Source organism: Cherax quadricarinatus, chromosome 80, assembly GCF_038502225.1.
Source record: "Cherax quadricarinatus isolate ZL_2023a chromosome 80, ASM3850222v1, whole genome shotgun sequence".
Taxonomy (NCBI): Eukaryota; Metazoa; Arthropoda; class Malacostraca; order Decapoda; family Parastacidae; genus Cherax; species Cherax quadricarinatus.
In genome coordinates this window covers 13,915,217-13,933,506 of record NC_091371.1, presented here as the reverse complement: position 1 = coordinate 13,933,506, position 18,290 = coordinate 13,915,217, and the positions used below count along the sequence as shown (strand labels likewise).

The following is an 18,290-nucleotide window of genomic DNA, read 5'->3' as shown; positions in this document are numbered from 1 at the left end:
TTTTTTAGATAGAATCTAACCATTATACATAAAGCAAAACAATATAACTAAAGCATTAACCTTATTCCTTTCCTTTACCAACAAACTAGGCAACATATAAATACCCTCAAAAATGCAGTATTTTCACCAGGCAGAGGCAAAAGGAGCATTAGGAAGTTGATTCCCACAAGCAAATGTAGTGACAAGACATTCCTGAACCAACTCATCACTTCACATTACTACTTGTGCAGTTATCAGGAGGAGAAGAAACCTCTAAGCAGACTGCATGTATCCTGAAGAAGAGAAGAAAACTTCAAATGAACTAAATTGATACTAAGTAGACTGACACTAGTCACTATATTTATCATCATTCTGTTATGCAGGAGCCAAATGTCTATGGTGCAGCCAACAAAATTAGCAGATTCTTAGATGTCATTACTATCTGGTTTCAGCTGGGCTACAAATAAGCTCATTTAGGTACAGGTACACACAAATACAGTTACATAAATTACTATACATATGTGTAAATTACCTAGGATAATCATAAAAAGTAAGACAAAGTGACTGATTTCCATTGGGGTTATCTTGGAGTGTGTAGCATCAGCAGATACAGACATAACTATTGTCACCCTGCATCATTGAGTTGGGATAAGGAGAAAAATAATGAATTCAGAGACAACTCACGAATCTTCAAGAAATATCAGAGCATTTTATCCACAGTGACATATTACCAGCCATTCTAGAAAAATATTCTGACTGATTATTGTAAATAACTCTAATAAGCCACTTAAACTTGTTTAAATTCAACCATACCCTGCTAAGATATAAGTAACATAAATAATTAAAAACCAAATATAGCTACTAAATTAACAGCTAACATACTATACTGTGTTGGAAAATATATTTTTTTTCTTTTGCAGCAATGATGATGGCCATTCAGATACTACACATTTCTGCACCATTGACTTTAATACTGCTGATGCCACTAATGATATTCCCAATCATCCATGGACGCTGGGAGGTAGTGCAAAATCCATTAATCTCACAGTATACTAAGAACTTTTCTGCAAATGCCCAAAATCAGGATGATAATAGTTCTGCATCTGATATTTTCTGGAATTTCACCTCAAAAATATCCTTATTTCAAGAAATAAGGTCAGCTAAACATCATCAGTGGGAAACGTCTGAAAAGCATAAGGACATCCTTAATTTTGAATCATCGTCTTCAGTGCAAGAGAAGCAGAGTGTTATTACAACTTCAGTAAGTTTGGCTCACACCAGTTCTGTTGATGATAATCGTATGAAAAACGACTTTCATTTGAGTTCCAGTGAAGATGAGTACAGTGATGAATATGGCAAAAACGAGATATTACCTTCCTTCTTAGACCCTTCACACATGGTTCTCTGCTATCATCCTCCAACGAAATTTTCTCCAAAGTTTCTTACTCATTCTGAAGACAAATGTTTGGAAAAAGATTTTTTAAATATAGAGGTTGACTCAACTCTATCTTTATGTGAACTCATTTACTATAATATGTATGGAAAACATGCTTTATATTCATTGAAAACTATAGGAAATTATACAAACTTAAAAAGCTTTATAGATGAAAATTTCATTGCAGTGTGTTTACCTTTTTTCCAGAGGTTCAATCATTGTGAGAAGAGAAAGTTTTTGACTGTGTGTTTCGATGAGGAAGTAATTTTCTTTAATTTTTCTGTATGCCAGCGACCTTCAGCCATGGACATATATTTCATACCTCTTTTGATTGAATCTTTATTAGAGGAAGACGAATATTGCTTTAATTATATTTGCGATGGAACTTTCAGAGTTATTGACTCTAAGGTGAATGATATTCCATTTCGACTTATTAAATTATCAAAGGATATACCTACAAGTGAGGAATCATGTTCATATTTATTCAATAGTCATGCTAACTGGCAAAGTTACAATGAGAGCACTATACACAATGACGCAAATATTTACTTTCCTTGTTGTTATTTTTTGTATAATGTTCTTTGGGTGGGTAAGCCAGAGGAGTCTGGTCTCAATAGTAACTGGGATTTCTTACCATTGTCTTGTCAAGTAAGTGAAGTACTCCTGGTATCAGCAGCTGCATGCATTGCAGTAGTTGGAGTTGTGGGAAACATGTTAGTGGTGGTGGTGATGGTTTCTGGTGGACACAGAGGGCAGGAATCCAGCATGATTCGTACCTCTTTAGCAATTGCTGACCTTCTCATTGGCATCTTTGTTGTGATTCCCTCTGTTACTTACCAGTTTTCTTTAATTGTAGGAAATGTAAACTCAGAAGAACAATCTTGGTACTATTTGAATATTTCTGAAGGGCCAACACTTGAATTTTATGTTATACGTGAAGTGAATAGTGGTTATCGCTTGTTTCAAGCTTTTGTATTCAGCTTATGTTCCTTAGTCTCCTTGCTCTCTCTCTTGTTGTTAAGTGTAGAAAGGTTTATTCTAACCAGTCGAAGTATCGAATACAATGCATATTTTTCTGTTACTCGGACGAAAGTTGCGATTGGCCTTATATGGGTTATGTCTTTCACTGATACTTTGTTATTTATGTATGATGGCAATGGCCATTTTAATGCAAGGTGGTCAACCATTACCAAAATTCCAGTAGGAATATTAGAAAATAAATCACAAACCCTCCTGTATTGGTCACTTTATTTGCGTCTGATATTTCTAATTTTAATATGTACATTTACTTTTATTTTCTCATGTTTAGCAATTATTTACTTTATATGTGAACAAAAACGAGTTGCATTAGAGTGGAAGATTCTTAATATGAAAGTTACTGACAAATTACATGAAGAGAATCTTCAAATTATTATAACAATGACACTCATGACTCTTCTCTTCTGCATATCAGTCCTTCCACTAAGTATCAATATCTGTTTCAACATCATTGATTATACTTTTCATTGGGATCATCTGTTTACCTACTTATCTTGGTGGTTATTCCTGGCTGGAGGTGCTTGGAACCCTTGGATCTATAACATGAGAAGCTCCCAGTTTAGAAAGAGCATAAAAACAAAATTTAAAACTGTAAATGCCAAGTTGAAGTCTATTCACAACAAAAAATATGAGCACTAACTCTTGATCTGAAGAATTGCAGCTGCCTTCCTCTTCCATGGATCATATCTGATTGCCTCCCATTCCCAATGCATTTTATGACCTTTGTGGTTTTAGTGCTTTCCCACGAGTATAATAAAATGAGCGCTGAAAGCAGAGGCAAGTGTGAGATATTGACGAACATTGACTTCACTTGTGAGGACAAATAATATATAGTTCCAAATGAACACTTCATTGTTAGCAACAAGTCAATTACAGGAGGGTTCCCATACAGCACAGTCTTCAGTGTTAGCAATAGGTCAGTTACAGGAGGGTTCTCATACAGGAATTTTATGGCTTGATGTGCTATTGGAGTACATATGGAATATTAAAAACAGTTTCATAGTAATGATTTATTCCACGTAAAAGACTAAAAAGAGATGATCAGTTTTTAACTTCAATGAGTATGAGTGTCAGTGTGAGAGGTATACATATGACATGTTACAAATATAGCATTAATGTAAGTATACCATGACATGAGATTCATTACACAACGGAGGATCATAGTCTGAAGATAAATTCGTATCTAACGCATCTATTCATTATACAGCACTATCTAGCACTGTAAACATATTCAGATTACTTTTCTTGTACATCTATATTGTTTTTGGCTGAAAAATTCAGTTACCAAGTAACTTGGAGAAAAACAGCACAAGGAAAACGTCAAAATTTTTCTAAAGTTTTGGCAGCACTACTAGTTACTGGGCTCAGTGACTGCTGAACACTTTTCCCGACTGTAGTTCCCTTGACAGACTAGTATAACACAGTACAAATTGAAATTTGCATAACTTTACTACATCTATCACAATAAGTCTACCATTAGCAAATTCTTGCATGTGATTTCAATTTTATTTTTGTAAATTTATTTGTTACAACTAATGTGTACAATTACTATACAGTATTTTTGCAATGTGTTTACTACAAACATTTGTTAAAAGAACTTTCAATAAACTTAAAATATACAACACACTTATTTCATATACAGTACACACATTTTCTCATTATGGATAGGTCACAGCTAACTTTTCTAATGATCTGTGCATTTACATCATAAAAATACTTAAATATCCCCCCACATATTTTCAGTTAGCAGATTTATTTAGGTAATATCAGTTTGATGGTGAAACCTCTTTTAACACAAGCTGCAGTTACCGAGTTCCTGAACTGATTGCAGTGTGTGAACTCCTAAGTATTTGAAAATAAAATTAATATAAATGTACACTTCAATGTTTTGTAAGTGGAGCCCTTTCTAAAAGTATTGCAGCATCTCTTTCCAGAGCTGCCATTTTGTGACGACTTACACTGCAGCACCGTAGAGATGATGCAATAGTGTGAAGAAAAGAATTATGAACAATCTGGCATTATTTCAAATTATGGATTTCACAATCGTAACCATTAATGTTTATGCAATACCTGTATAGTCATTTGGGGAAATTTTTATTATATATGTATAATATAAAATAAAAATCCTCATTACTATTAAAAGCAATTACTAATGATATAATTAACGACAATTATTCTCTCTTATTTAGAAAAGAACATTACCAAAAGCCTGAAGAATATTGATACTGTATAAATACAGCATGTCTTGTGATTTTATTATGCCTGCCCATGGCATGTTCTATTATTATTTTATGTGAAACATCTTTGCTTTATCACATTAAATAACTGTACATGGATGCTGCTTAATTAATGGCAAATGAATCAATTGCAAATTTGATATTAATTAATGGGATAATCAAATAGAAGCTATATTAAACTAGTCTTTGATCCTGAATAATTATAATTTTTGCAGGGGAAAAAAAGAGACTTCCTTAAGCATAACTATGGGTTGGAAAAAAAATAAATACATGAAGGCACTTTTTTGAATGTCCTTACAAAATAATGATAACCTAAGATATAATTATCTTTATTGTACTAATACCAAATTTTAAGAATTAATAAATGGAGAGGAATCTTTCCTAACATTCAAGTATTTCTTAGTAGTTTTTTAATTTGCCAATGGCATAAAAATATCCAAAAAGTTTAAACCACAGTATCCAATAAACATTCATCACAATTCTGTCTTTACAATAGTGTTTTATGATTCTGCAAGTTCCATGCAATGTTACTTGTTTTCACATTACTTTAAATTATTATTATAATCAAAAAGAATCGCTAAGCCACAAGGACTATACAGCACATTACTTTAAAAATGTGGGAGAAGTCTGAATCCATTATAGTACTAAATGTAAAAAGAAAAAAAACTTTTTTCTTTCTTCTTTTTCGGGTCACCCTGCTTCAGTGGTAGACGGTTGGTGTAAAAAAAATTGAATCTGCTAGAATCTAAATACTCTATAGTAGAAACTGGAACTGAGAGTTCATTTTACAGGTTTGAATAAGGTAAGCCCCATTTTTTTTTTAAATTTTTTATCAAAGCTGCTGGATTATTACTTGGGTCTTGAGAGATTAGCTATCAAACAAGCATGCTATTATCATTAAATATTAGCTTAATGATGAGTTATGTAAAAATTTTTTGATTAACCAGTCACTGCAAATATATCTTAGAATAACAAAATAACTATTTCAAGTTGACCATAAAATCTTAAATTTTTTTTTCACAGAATACTGGGCAGATTTGATGAAGTAATTTCTCTTTTGCAAGATTAGACTACTGCATGGCCATTGTGGGTATATTATTATTATAATCAAAAGGAAGTGCCAAAGCTACCAGGGTCATACAGTGCTGCAGGGCAGGAACTGATGCAGGACCTAAGTATAAATAAGGGTAGAGAAGACAATAAAGGTAAAGTTAGGAGGGGCTGTGAGGAGTACTAAAGGAAGGATTATCAAAGGTTGTGTAATAAATCAGTTGCTGTCAAAAAGTCGAAGAGGGAGTTTGTGTCAAAGGTGGGTCTGTCAAGGAGGGAAAATAAACTAAGGGTGTTAGAGTGGTGACGACGTTGGAGGAAAATTCTACGTGCTCGTTGAGAGATAGGACTGTCCAACAGAATTTGGGAAATTAAAACAGGAACTAGACAATTCTCACAAAGTGGTACAGGATGCCTCTCCAAGAGATACCCACAAGTTAGAGGAGTGTGTTTGATGCGAAGACGAGATAGTGTTGTCTCCCAACCTCAGTATCGATGACAAGAAGGCGGCCAGAAACCCAAATTTGGTTTGATAGAATGTAATTTGTTATGAGTGATATCAGATCAACATTGTGCCAATGGTTGTGAAGGTGGATAGAGATTACAGCAAAATAGTCAGAGAATGGAATACCTCTGTATGAAACTGGTAGGTCATGTAATGCAGATCGCACAGCAGTCTGCTTGTTCACTGCCCTGAACATCAACATGACCAGGGACCCAACAGAAAACTATTTCTTTATTTTTGCCAGTAATGCAGCATAACCAAAGTTGTATACAAAGAACTAAGGGATGAGGTGAATCAAATTTTTTAACAGCTTGCGAAGCACTAAAGAAGTCTGACATTGTGGGTATACAGTAGCACCTCCCTTTGAATATAAAAATAATAATCGAAGGTAGACTGTTTAAGGATTGGGAAGTCAGGTGAAGATTTGTTTGGTTCCATTATAGAAATCTCAATTCTAGATTCTATTGGTAAAACCTGACAATACCAGGTTTTAGCCTCAATGACGAAAGTTAGAAACTTATAAACAAACAAGTGTTGAAGTGGATGCCTCATGCCAATTGTATCATTACAGGATACACAAATTTTTGTTAACTTTTTTTTAGGTAGGGAGGACAAGGGGTAAGCCTGCCATGGTACCAAAACATCCATTATGCTAATTAATGCTTCACCGGTATACCATGACAGCTAGCAAATTTTCACCTGTTATAACACATGCAACAAACCCGTGACCAGTTTCAAGGGCTTTACCCTCGCAGCCTGGCCTAAAGCCACACTTTCCTGCTAATTACCTGGTTGAAGAGGCTGTTGCTACTAGTGACCCACATAGCCATTACAGCCTAGCTAACCTGGCACTTTTCTGCAGGTAGCAGTCTAGGCTAGCTAGCTTAATTATACTTGGTGAACTGTGATAGCTAACAAATTTTGAACTGGCTATCATGTCAACTTGCACATTAGCTTATTACAACAGTTTGCTAATTTTCTATTTAAATTGATGAGGAGCAAATTATCAACTCTTATATTATGACAAATAGCTAATCTTTAAATATTATACCATGACAGATGACTAGTTACCAACTGGCATACTGCAGCAGTTGGCCAGTTTCCAACTGATGCATAATGATGGCATATAAATTTCATAGTGATATACTGACAAACTATGCATGTATATTTATTTATATCTGAGTTGTACTCTTCTATAACAATGAATGAATAATGAACTCTTGAGGTATATTCCAATCCTATAATTTGGTAGACCTATTTTAAGTACCAAAATGCTTCCAGCAATGGTAAACTCAATTTTGTTATAGTAATTGCAAGATGTATCAAAATCTACTGTTAAAACAGAGTAAAAAAAGTTACCTTTTTTTCAATTCAAGATATAATTAATATTTATTAATAAATTCTGGTTCTTCACTGAAACTGAAATATAAGTGATAATTTAAAGATTTTTTAAAAATTGTTTCTGATGAACACTGTGCTAACTTTGAATATTGTGGAAGGAATCTCTCTCCAAATGAGAGTTATGAGATTAAATTCATATCCATTATTTAAAAACTTTTTTAAATTTATAACCTGTTTTGTACACTAACTTTGTCTCTTCTATATATTAAAATGTGAAAATAAGAATATTCTGTTTTTTTTTTTTGTCCAAACATGATCAAGTGACTCTTTAATATTACTGGCAATATATATTTTTATACTTGTTATTTCAGACTCCACCAAAGAATAGGAACACAATAAGAGAGAATCTCTCATACCAACACTTAGCCTGAGTATGTGAATGGAAAATAAGATTAAAATCAGCTGCCAGAAGTGTCATACAATGACATGCTACTTCGGTAATCTCTTGCTGTTCTGTACACCAGCTATGTACAATATTTGGATACACTATATACTAAGGTTCTCGTGCTACTCTCAAGTTGCCGCTCCAACCACTAATGGCAGACAGGGAATAACTTTTTTCACTGATAGATGGTTTTGCAGTTGAAAAATTAAAAAATACACTGACGTTATAATTATGGGGCCATTAACTTTGCTTTGCTTTCAAGACTACAACACAGCAGTCTTAGTATTGCAGTTATGAACAAGATATTAGACAATTGGTGATAGAGGCGATGTTTCCATGATCATAACACGACATACAGAAAAAAGGGTAACATTTTTGACCAATGATTTATGGTACCAACATAAAATTTCTGACCACTAGATGATACACGGCATCAGCAGAGTACTTTGAACCAAGGGATGGCATGTGTCATCAGTAGTAATGCTTATGAAAAATTTAGTAGCATACAGCAAGAGTGCAATGTTTCTCATCACGCAATGGTATGCACTGAAGTACTGTACCTCTGTCCACTGGTTAGTATACAGCACTACCACTGAAGTTCAATTCATTAGATGGCAATTGGGATCTAGTCCTACAAGACTGCAATTGTGTGCTTACACTTAAGGCAAGCTACTACACCCTACAGAAAGCAGAAGTGCTTGCAGTGGAGTCCTCACTGTCAGCAATGGTGTGCCTGCTAGTTTATGCCACCTCACAACAATGAGTACCGTACAAGAAAAAATATATTTTCTGCAATTTGAGGGGAACAAGGAAGAAAAGTATGCGGCTTATACAATAACAAGTCTGCCTACGGCCAGCTCTACTGCAACAGAATGATGCCACTCAAAATATTGTACACAAAAACACATCATCACTGTGTTTTAAAGGCATGGAAGTACTGTTATTTTTTATCGATCATTATTTTTCTTTTCGTATTATTTCAACACTAAACTAGTATGTATGTTTATTTATTTTAGTGTGTGTGTATGTGTGTGTAAATATCTATATATAAAATGTATGTACTTATGTACAGTATCTGGAATTGTCTGTCCACAAAGTAAGTGGATTAAGCCAGTTAAAACATATAATACTCTTCTTGTCGCTTCACTAGAACTGCAATTTGCACAGCCAAGAATCCAGAAGCTTGAGTTACTGAGCTTCACATATTTCAATACTAAGAACACACACGAACCACATTTATGGCTACACTCTAAGCATCATCCTGAGTCACACTTCCAAGTTCTTGCTCTGTGTCTGAATGATGAATGGTTCGCTCCACATTCTCCGTAGATCACCCTAGAAGGAAACGTCCAATAATATATAAATTTCCTTTAAATTAAAATAATTAATTTCTAAATACATTTAAAAATAAACTAATTTAGATACAAAAATATTATTAAACCAAGTTAAGAATTATTCACCCTAGGTAGTAGGTTGGTAGACAGTAACCGCCCAGGGAGGTACTACCGTCCTGCCAAGTGAGTGTAAAATGAAGGCCTGTAATTGTTTTACATGATGGTAGGATTGCTGGTGTCCTTTTTCTATCTCATAAACATGCAAGATTTCAGGTATGTCTTCCTACTTCTATTTACACTTAGGTCACACTACACATACATGTTTTTTTTTTTTTCAACAAGTCGGCCGTCTCCCACCAAGGCAGGGTGACTCAAAAAAGAAAGAAAATCCCCAAAAAGAAAATGCTTTCATCATCATTCAACACTTTCACCACACTCACACATAATCACTGTTTTTGCAGAGGTGCTCAGAATACAACAGTTTAGAAGCATATACATATAAAGATACACAACATATCCCTCCAAACTGCCAATACCCCAAACCCCTCCTTTAAAGTGCAGGCATTGTACTTCCCATTTCCAGGACTCAAGTCCGACTATATGAAAATAACCGGTTTCCCTGAATCCCTTCACTAAATATTACCCTGCTCACATTCCAACAGATCGTCAGGTCCCAAGTACCATTCGTCTCCATTCACTCCTATCTAACACGCTCACGCACGCTTGCTGGAAGTCCAAGCCCCTTGCCCACAAAACCTCCTTTACCCCCTCTCTCCAACCCTTTCGAGGACGACCCCTACCTCGCCTTCCTTCCCCTATAGATTTATATGCTTTCCATGTCATTCTACTTTGATCCATTCTCTCTAAATGACTAAACCACCTCAACAACCCCTCTTCTGCCCTCTGACTAATACTTTTATTAACTCCACACCTTTTCCTAATTTCCACACTCCGAATTTTCTGCATAATATTTACACCACACATTGCCCTTAGACAGGACATCTCCACTGCCTCCAACCGTCTCCTCGCTGCTGCATTTACCACCCAAGCTTCACACCCATATAAGTGTTGGTACTACTATACATTCATACATTCCCTTCTTTGCCTCCATAGATAACGTTTTTTGACTCCACATATACCTCAATGCACCACTCACCTTTTTTCCCTCATCAATTCTATGATTAACCTCATCCTTCATAAATCCATCCGCCGCCACGTCAACTCCCAAGTATCTGAAAACATTCACTTCTTCCATACTCCTCCTCCCCAATTTGATATCCAATTTTTCTTTCTTTATTTATTTATTTATTTATTTATTTAGTAATTTAAGCATACAAACAGAGGTACAAAAAATACAGGTAAGAGCACCATGCCAAAGCCACTTATATGCATAGCATTACGGGCTGGCTTAAAATTAACTTAAGATTAACTAAGCAATGATGAAATCAGTGATAAAACATTATTGTAAACAGATAACTATAAAGCACAAATGAGTATTACAAAGACAGGTCATATGGTTGCTTGCATTGCTGTACATTCAGTCGAATGGAGTATTCTGTTAGGTAGTGTATTTAAAAAAATAATAAAGTTAGATTGGGTCCTAGGTTTAACATTTGTGTGATATAATTGTGAGTAACATATAGGATATACAATTTATAAGGTTCAGTTATTCAGTATTTATTTGGTTTTGAGTGAGTAAGTGATCTTTGAGAAGAGACAGGTAGTGTTTCTTTTGTATTTACAGGTAATGAATTCCAGATTTTAGGGCCTTTTATATGCATTGAGTTTTTGCATAGCGTGAGATGGACACGAGGAACATCAAAGAGTGATCTGTGCCTTGTGTTATGGTCATGTGTTCTGTTGAGGTTGGCAAGGAGATGTTTGAGGGGAGGGTTAATATCAGAGTTAAGTGTTCTATGTATGTAATAGGTGCAATAATAAGTATGGATGTTTTGTATGGTGAGTAGGTTGAGTGTTTTGAATATTGGTGGAGTGTGTTGCCTGTAGTGAGAATTTGTTATCATTCTAACTGCAGCCTTTTGTTGGGTAATTAGTGGTCTGAGATGGTTAATTGTTGTTGAGCCCCATGCACAAATTCCATAGGTGAGATAGGGGTAAATAAGAGAGTGATAAAGGGCCAGGAGGGCTGACTGTGGAACATAGTACCGTATCTTCGATAGTATGCCTACAGTCTTGGAGATTTTCTTAGAAATTTGTTGTATATGTGTATGAAATTTGAGTCTATTATCGAGGTGGATTCCTAGGAATTTTCCCTCTGTTAGCTTTGTGATAGGTGATCCGTTTATTGTTATGTTAAGAGGTACATCTGTAGCTCTGTCACCAAACTGAATGAAGTAGGTTTTGTCAATGTTTAGTGTAAGTTTGTTAGTCCTCATCCAGGTAGATATTTTCTGTAATTCGGTGTTTACAGTATTGGCTAGCGTGACTGGGCTCGGGTGAGAGAAGACGTATGTAGTGTCATCTGCAAAAAGTGTGGGTTTGAGTAATTGCGAAGCATTTGGTAGGTCATTTATGTATAGGAGACAGAGAAGAGGGCCAAGGACACTTCCCTGTGGGACACCAACTGTAATTGGTTGTGCGGAAGAGCTTGCCCCATTTGCGTACACATATTGGCTTCTGTTGCTGAGGTAAGACTTGAGGTAGTTGAGGGAGTGCCCTCTTAATACCATAGTGTGACAATTTTACGTGGAGCAAGTCATGGTCAACTGTATCAAAAGCTTTACGTAAGTCAATGAAGATCCCCAGTGGGACTTCTTTTTTCTCTATTGCAGTGTATATATGTTCTAGCATGTGTATAATAGCATCATTAGTATTTTTATTAGGCCTGAATCCAAATTGGCAGGGGTTAAGAATGTTTTGGGAGATGAGGTAGGAGTAGATTCGTTTATGAATTAATTTTTCGAAGATTTTTGAGAGAGGGTGTAAATTGGATATTGGCCTATAGTTATTCAACTCTGGTCTCCTCCTTTATGGATCGGGGTGACCCTTGCTATTTTGAGAACTGTAGGGAAGGTGGAGGATTCAATGGATTTGTTAAAGAGTGTTGCAATGATTGGTGATAGTACTTGTGACGCTTTTTTGTATATAAAGGGTGGTAAGGTATTTAAATCTCCTGCCTTGTTTTTCAGTGCGTTGATAATAAGGGAGACTTCGTATGGGTTAGTCGGAGCTAGAAACAGTGTGTTCGGGTAGTTGCCAGTGAGGTAGTCATTTGGTGGGGTATCTGAGCTTGGGATTTTATTGGCAAGGTTTTGACCTATAGTGGAGAAGAAATCATTGAGTCTGTTTGCTGTTTCTGTTGGTGGGAGTTGGGGTTCATCTGATTTTGCTAATTTTATTTCGCTATGTCGTGATATCTTTTTTGTTCCCAGAATTTCTGATAGGGTCTTCCAGGTCTTTTTTATATCACCTCGTAAGTTGGATAATCTGTTCTCATAATACAATTTTTTTGCCCTTCTTATCAGGCTGGTTAGGATTGACGAGTAACGTTTTGTTTGGTCTCTGGTTATGTGACCCATTCTGTACTGTTTTTCATATCGGTGTTTTGTATTTATGGATTTGAGAATGCTGGGTGTTAGCCAGGGACTGTTCAGTCTCTTAGCTGTCATCTGTTTAGTTTTTTTAGGGCAGTGCTTGTTATAAAGGTATTGGGTCTTTTTTAGAAAATTATTAAAACATTCGTCAATATCTGTATAGATTTCTAGCTCGGTTATCTAAATTTAAATCATTTGATACCCTCATCACCTTACTCTTTTCTATGTTCACTTTCAACTTTCTACCTTTACACACATTCCCAAACTTATCCACTAACCTTTGCAATTTTTCTTTAGAATCTCCCATAAGCACAGTATCATCAGCAAAAAGTAGCTGTGTTAATTCCCATTTTGAATTTGATTCCCCATAATTTAATCCCAGCCCTCTCCCGAACACCCTAGCATTTACTTCTTTTACAACCCCATCTATAAATATATTAAACAACCATGGTGACATTACACATCCCTGTCTAAGACCTACTTTTACTGGGAAGTAGTCTCCCTCTCTTCTACACACCCTAACCTGAGCCTCACTATCCTCATAAAAACTCTTTACAGCATTTAGTAACTTACCACCTATTCCATATACAGTGGACCCCCGCATAACGATTACCTCCGAATGTGACCAATTATGTAAGTGTATTTATGTAAGTGCGTTTATACGTGTATGTTTGGGGGTCTGAAATGGACTAATCTACTTCACAATATTTCTTATGGGAACAAATTCGGTCAGTACTGGCACCTGAACATACTTCTGGAGTGAAAAAATATCGTTAACCGGGGGTCCACTGTACTTGCAACATCTGCCACATTGCTCCCCTATCCACTCTATCATATGCCTTTTCCATAAATGCAATATAAACTTCCCTACCTTTATCTAAATACTGTTCACATATATGCTTCAATGTAAACACTTGATCTACACATCCCCTACCCACTCTGAAACCTCCTTGCTCATCCGCAATCCTACATACATGTACAAGCATATATATACACACATCCCTCTGGGTTTCCTTCTATTTTCTTTCTAGTTCTTGTTCTTGTTTATTTCCTCTTATCTCCATGGGGAAGTGGAACAGAATTCTTCCTCCGTAAGCCATGCGTGTTGTAAGAGGCGACTAAAATGCTGGGAGCAAGGGGCTAGTAACCACTTCTCCTGTATAAATTACTAAATTTAAAAAGAGAAACTTTTGTTTTTCTTTTTGGGCCACTCTGCCTCGGTGGGATATGGCCGATTTGTTGAAAGAAAGAAAGAAGAGTCCAAATTATGTGGAGAATTTGTAGTTTGGAGATTCGAAGGTGTGGAGTTACTAAAAGTATTATCCAGAGATAGGGAGGGGTTGTTGAGGTAGTTTGGTCATTTAGACAGGATGGAGCAAAATAGGCTGACTTGGAGGGTATATAAATTTGTAGTGGAGGGAAGATAAGGTTGGAGTCATCCTAGAAAAGGGTGGAGGGGGAGGAGTAAAGGAAGTTTTGTGTACAAGGGGCTTGGACATCCATCAGGCATGTTAGATAGGAGTGAGGGATTCAGGGAAACCAGATAGCTGAACTCGAGTCTTGGAGATGGAAAGTAAAGTGCCTGCACTCTAAAGGTAGGGACATTTGCTATGTGGAGAGACATCTGAACTGTTATATCTACTCATCTCTGGCAAAACAGTGATAGTGTTAATGATGGTGAGTGTTTCTGTTTTACGTCACCCTGCTCAGTGGGAGATGGGCAGTTTGTAAAAAATAAATAAGTAAGTCCAGTTAGCCAGACTAGAGTCCTGGAAATGGGAAGTACAATGCCTGCACTTTAAAGGAGGAGTTTAGGATATTGGCAGTCTGGAGGGACTTTTGAACTGTCGTATCTGAGAGCCTCTGCAAAGACAGTGATTATGTACGAGTGAGGTGAAAGTGTTGAATGATGATGAAAGTATTTTCTTTTTGGGGATTTTCTTTCTTTTTGGGTCATTCTGCTTCAGTTGGAGGTGGTGGAGATGTCCTGTCTAAGGGCAACATGTGATGTAAATATTATGCAGAGAATTCGGAGTGTGGAAATTAGGAGAAGGTGTGGAGTTAATAAAAGTATTAGTCAGAGGGTTGAAGAGGGGTTCTTGAGGTGGTTTGGTCATTTACAGAGAATGGATCAAAGTAGACCTAGGTAGTAGGTTGGTAGACAGCAACCACCCAGGGAGGTACTACCGTCCTGCCAAGTGAGTGTAAAACGAAAGCCTGTAATTGCTTTACATGATGGTAGGATTGCTGGTGTCCCTTTTTCTGTCTCATAAACATGCAAGATTTCAGGTACGTTTTGCTACTTCTACTTACACTTAGGTCACACTAGACATACATGTACAAGCATATATATACACACACCCCTCTGGGTTTTCTGGTATTTTCTTTCTAGTTCTTGTTCTTGTTTATTTCCTCTTATCTCCATGGGGAAGTGGAACAGAATTCTTCCTCTGTAAGCCATGCGTGTTGTAAGAGGTGACTAAAATGCCGGGAGCAAGGAGCTAGTAACCTCTTCTGTATAAATTACTCAATTTAAAAAGAGAAACCTTTGTTTTTCTTTTTGGGCCACCCTGCCTCAGCAGGATACGGCCGGTTTGTTGAAAGAAGAAAAAGCATCAAAGTAGAAAGACATGGAGAGCATATAAATCTGTAGGGAAAAGAAGGTGGGGTAGGGTTCATCCTCGAAAAGGTTGGAGGGAGGGGGTAAAGGAGGTTTTGTGGGCGAGGGGCTTGGACTTCCAGCAAGCGTGCGTGAGCATGTAAGATAGGAGCGAATGGAGACAAATGGTATTTAGGACCCGACAAGCTGTTGGAGTGTGAGCAGGGTAATATTTAGTGAAGGGATTCAGGGAAACCGGTTATTTTTATATAGCCGGACTTGAGTACTGGAAATGGAAAGTACAATGCCTGCACTTTAAAGAAGGGGTTTGGGATATTGGCAGTTTGGAGGGATATGTTATGTATCTTTATATGTACATGATTCTAAACTGTCGTGTTCTGGGCACCTCTGCAAAAACAGTGATTATGTATGAGTGAGGTGAAAGTGTTGAATGATGATGAAAGTATTTTCTTTTTGGGGATTTTCTTTCTTTTAGGGTCATATCTGCATAATATTTACACCACACATTGCCCTTAGACAGGACATCTCCACTGCCTCCAACTGCCTCCTCACTGCAGCATTTACAACCCAAGCTTCACACCCATATAAGAGAGTTGGTACAACTATACTTTCATACATTCCCTTCTTTACCTCCATAGATAGCATTTTTTGTCTCCACATATACCTCAACACACCACTCACCTTTTTTCCTTCATCAATTCTATGGATAACCTCATCCTTAATAAACCCATCAGCTGACACGTCAACTCCCAAATATCTAAAAACATTCACTTCTTTCATACTCCCTCTCTCCAATGTGATATCCAATTTTTCTTTATCTAAATCATTTGATACCCTCGTCACCTTTCTCTTATCTATGTTCACTTTCAATTTCCTATTTCCAAGACTCAAGTCTGGCTAACCAGTCTCCCTAAATCCCTTCACAAAATATTATATATTTTTTTTCACCAAACCAGCCGTATCCCACCAAGGCGGGGTGGCCCAAAAAGAAAAACGAAAGCTCCTTTTTTTAACCCTTTGACTGTTTACGACGTATAAATACGTCTTACGAGCCAATGTTTCTGACGTATTGATACGCACAAATTCTAGCGGCTTCAAATCAAGTGGGAAAGGCCTGGTAGGCCTACATGAGAGAGAATGGGTCTCAGTGGTCGGTGTGCACCCTGTGAAAAAAATCTGGGACCCAGTGGTGCATTGTGGGAACGCCATCTTGTTAGTCCATTTTCACCATGCCTCTCGGTAAGAAGTTCCTCACTCCTCGGCAGATTGGAGGTCTTTTGTTCCCAAGTGATAGCTCTAACAGCAATGAAAATGTCAGTGACAGTGAATTCCAGGGTTTTGAAGTGAGCGTTACCGGAAAAAGTGCCCAGGATAACGTAATTAGTGATGAAAACCCAGATGACCCACAACCTTCCACCTCTGGTGCTTGGCCGGCTTGTTCACGTTCACGTTTGCCTGTACTAGGACGAAAGAGGAAACTATTTGGTCGTGTACAACACCCAGATGATAGCAGTGAATGTGATAGTGATAGTGATTTCAAGGTCATTGAAAGCAGTTCTAGTGACAGTGAGGGTGAATATTCCCCAGTGAAGCGGCAGTATGTACGACGTAGCATGCGGTCTGGCAGTGTTTCATATGTTGTTCCAAGGGGAAGGAGAAACTCTGGGAGCACATCCCGTGGACCTACACCACGACCTGATAGTGAAGATGACGATATTGTAACGATGGGTATGAATGATGTGAGTGAGGGAGCAGGCAGTGGTGGTGATAGTGAGGGTGGCACGGCCCATGTGGCACCATCAGCGGGCCACGCTACTACCCACGCTGCTGACTCTGCACAACAACCAGCCTCACCCGACCCCACACTCCCACAACCTGCACTCCCACAACCTGCACTCCCACAACCTGCACAACCACAACCTGCACAACCACAACCACGGTACAATATCCAGACCCCACCAGCAGACCGCATCTGGGATTGGCAGGACGGTGACGAGTTTGTTCCCAGTCCCCATGACTTTGATGAAACACAAAGTGGAATAAAGCCATCATGTCCACTTGGGAATAATGCCAGTGAACTGGACTGCTTTGAGTTATTCTTCGATGAACCCCTGATGGACATCATTGTCAGGGAAACAAACACATACTGTGATTACACCATGGCAAATACAATTCTCTCACCAAAATCACGGCTACACAAATGGAAGGAGACAACTGTGGCAGAGATGTACCTGTTTTTTGCCACAATAATGCTTATGCCACATGTGTATAAGCACACTGTCACCACATACTGGGCAACAGAACGCCTGATTTCAACTCCAGGTTTTAGTGACATTATAGGTGTCAATCGTTTCCTGATACTGTTACGTATGTTACACTTTTCAGACAAAACCAGGCCTGACAGAAGCGACAGGTTATATAAGATAAGAAATGTGTTTATGTACCTGAAACAAAAGTGCTGCATGTATTTTTATCCCTTCAGGAAGCTTGTTATTGATGAGTCCTTGATTTATTCAAAGGAAGACACTCATTCAAGCAATATATACCAAGCAAGAGGAAACGCTTTGGTATAAAGCTATTTGTACTGTGTGATTGCAGAAGTGGTCTAGTTTTGGATATCATTGTGTACACTGGCAGTAATACTTTGAGAGATACCATGAAGTTATTGGGTATCTCTGGTGATGTGGTTCGAACAATGATGGAACCATATCTTGGTAAGGGGCATATGTTATTTACTGATAACTGGTACACA

The 18,290-nt window shown here is 37.4% G+C and overlaps 2 protein-coding genes across 6 annotated transcripts in view; one reads left to right on the top strand and one right to left on the bottom strand.

Moving 5' to 3' along the window:
* Positions 1 to 6,479, top strand: part of LOC138855080 (uncharacterized) — a 28,407-nt gene extending 21,928 nt beyond the window's left edge. For 2 of the 3 annotated variants that reach the window (XM_070102146.1, XM_070102147.1), the window contains exon 2: positions 900 to 6,479. In XM_070102146.1, the coding sequence (XP_069958247.1) occupies positions 900 to 3,091 (2,192 nt within the window). In that variant the 3' untranslated portion in view covers positions 3,092 to 6,479. The remainder of the gene's footprint in view (positions 1 to 899) is intronic. The other variant, XR_011394233.1, reaches the window with a different exon arrangement.
* Positions 3,448 to 18,290, bottom strand: part of SppL (signal peptide peptidase-like protein) — a 139,462-nt gene continuing 124,619 nt past the window's right edge. For all 3 annotated transcript variants that reach the window (XM_070102150.1, XM_070102152.1, XM_070102151.1), the window contains one exon: positions 3,448 to 9,365. In XM_070102150.1, the coding sequence (XP_069958251.1) occupies positions 9,297 to 9,365 (69 nt within the window). In that variant the 3' untranslated portion in view covers positions 3,448 to 9,296. The remainder of the gene's footprint in view (positions 9,366 to 18,290) is intronic.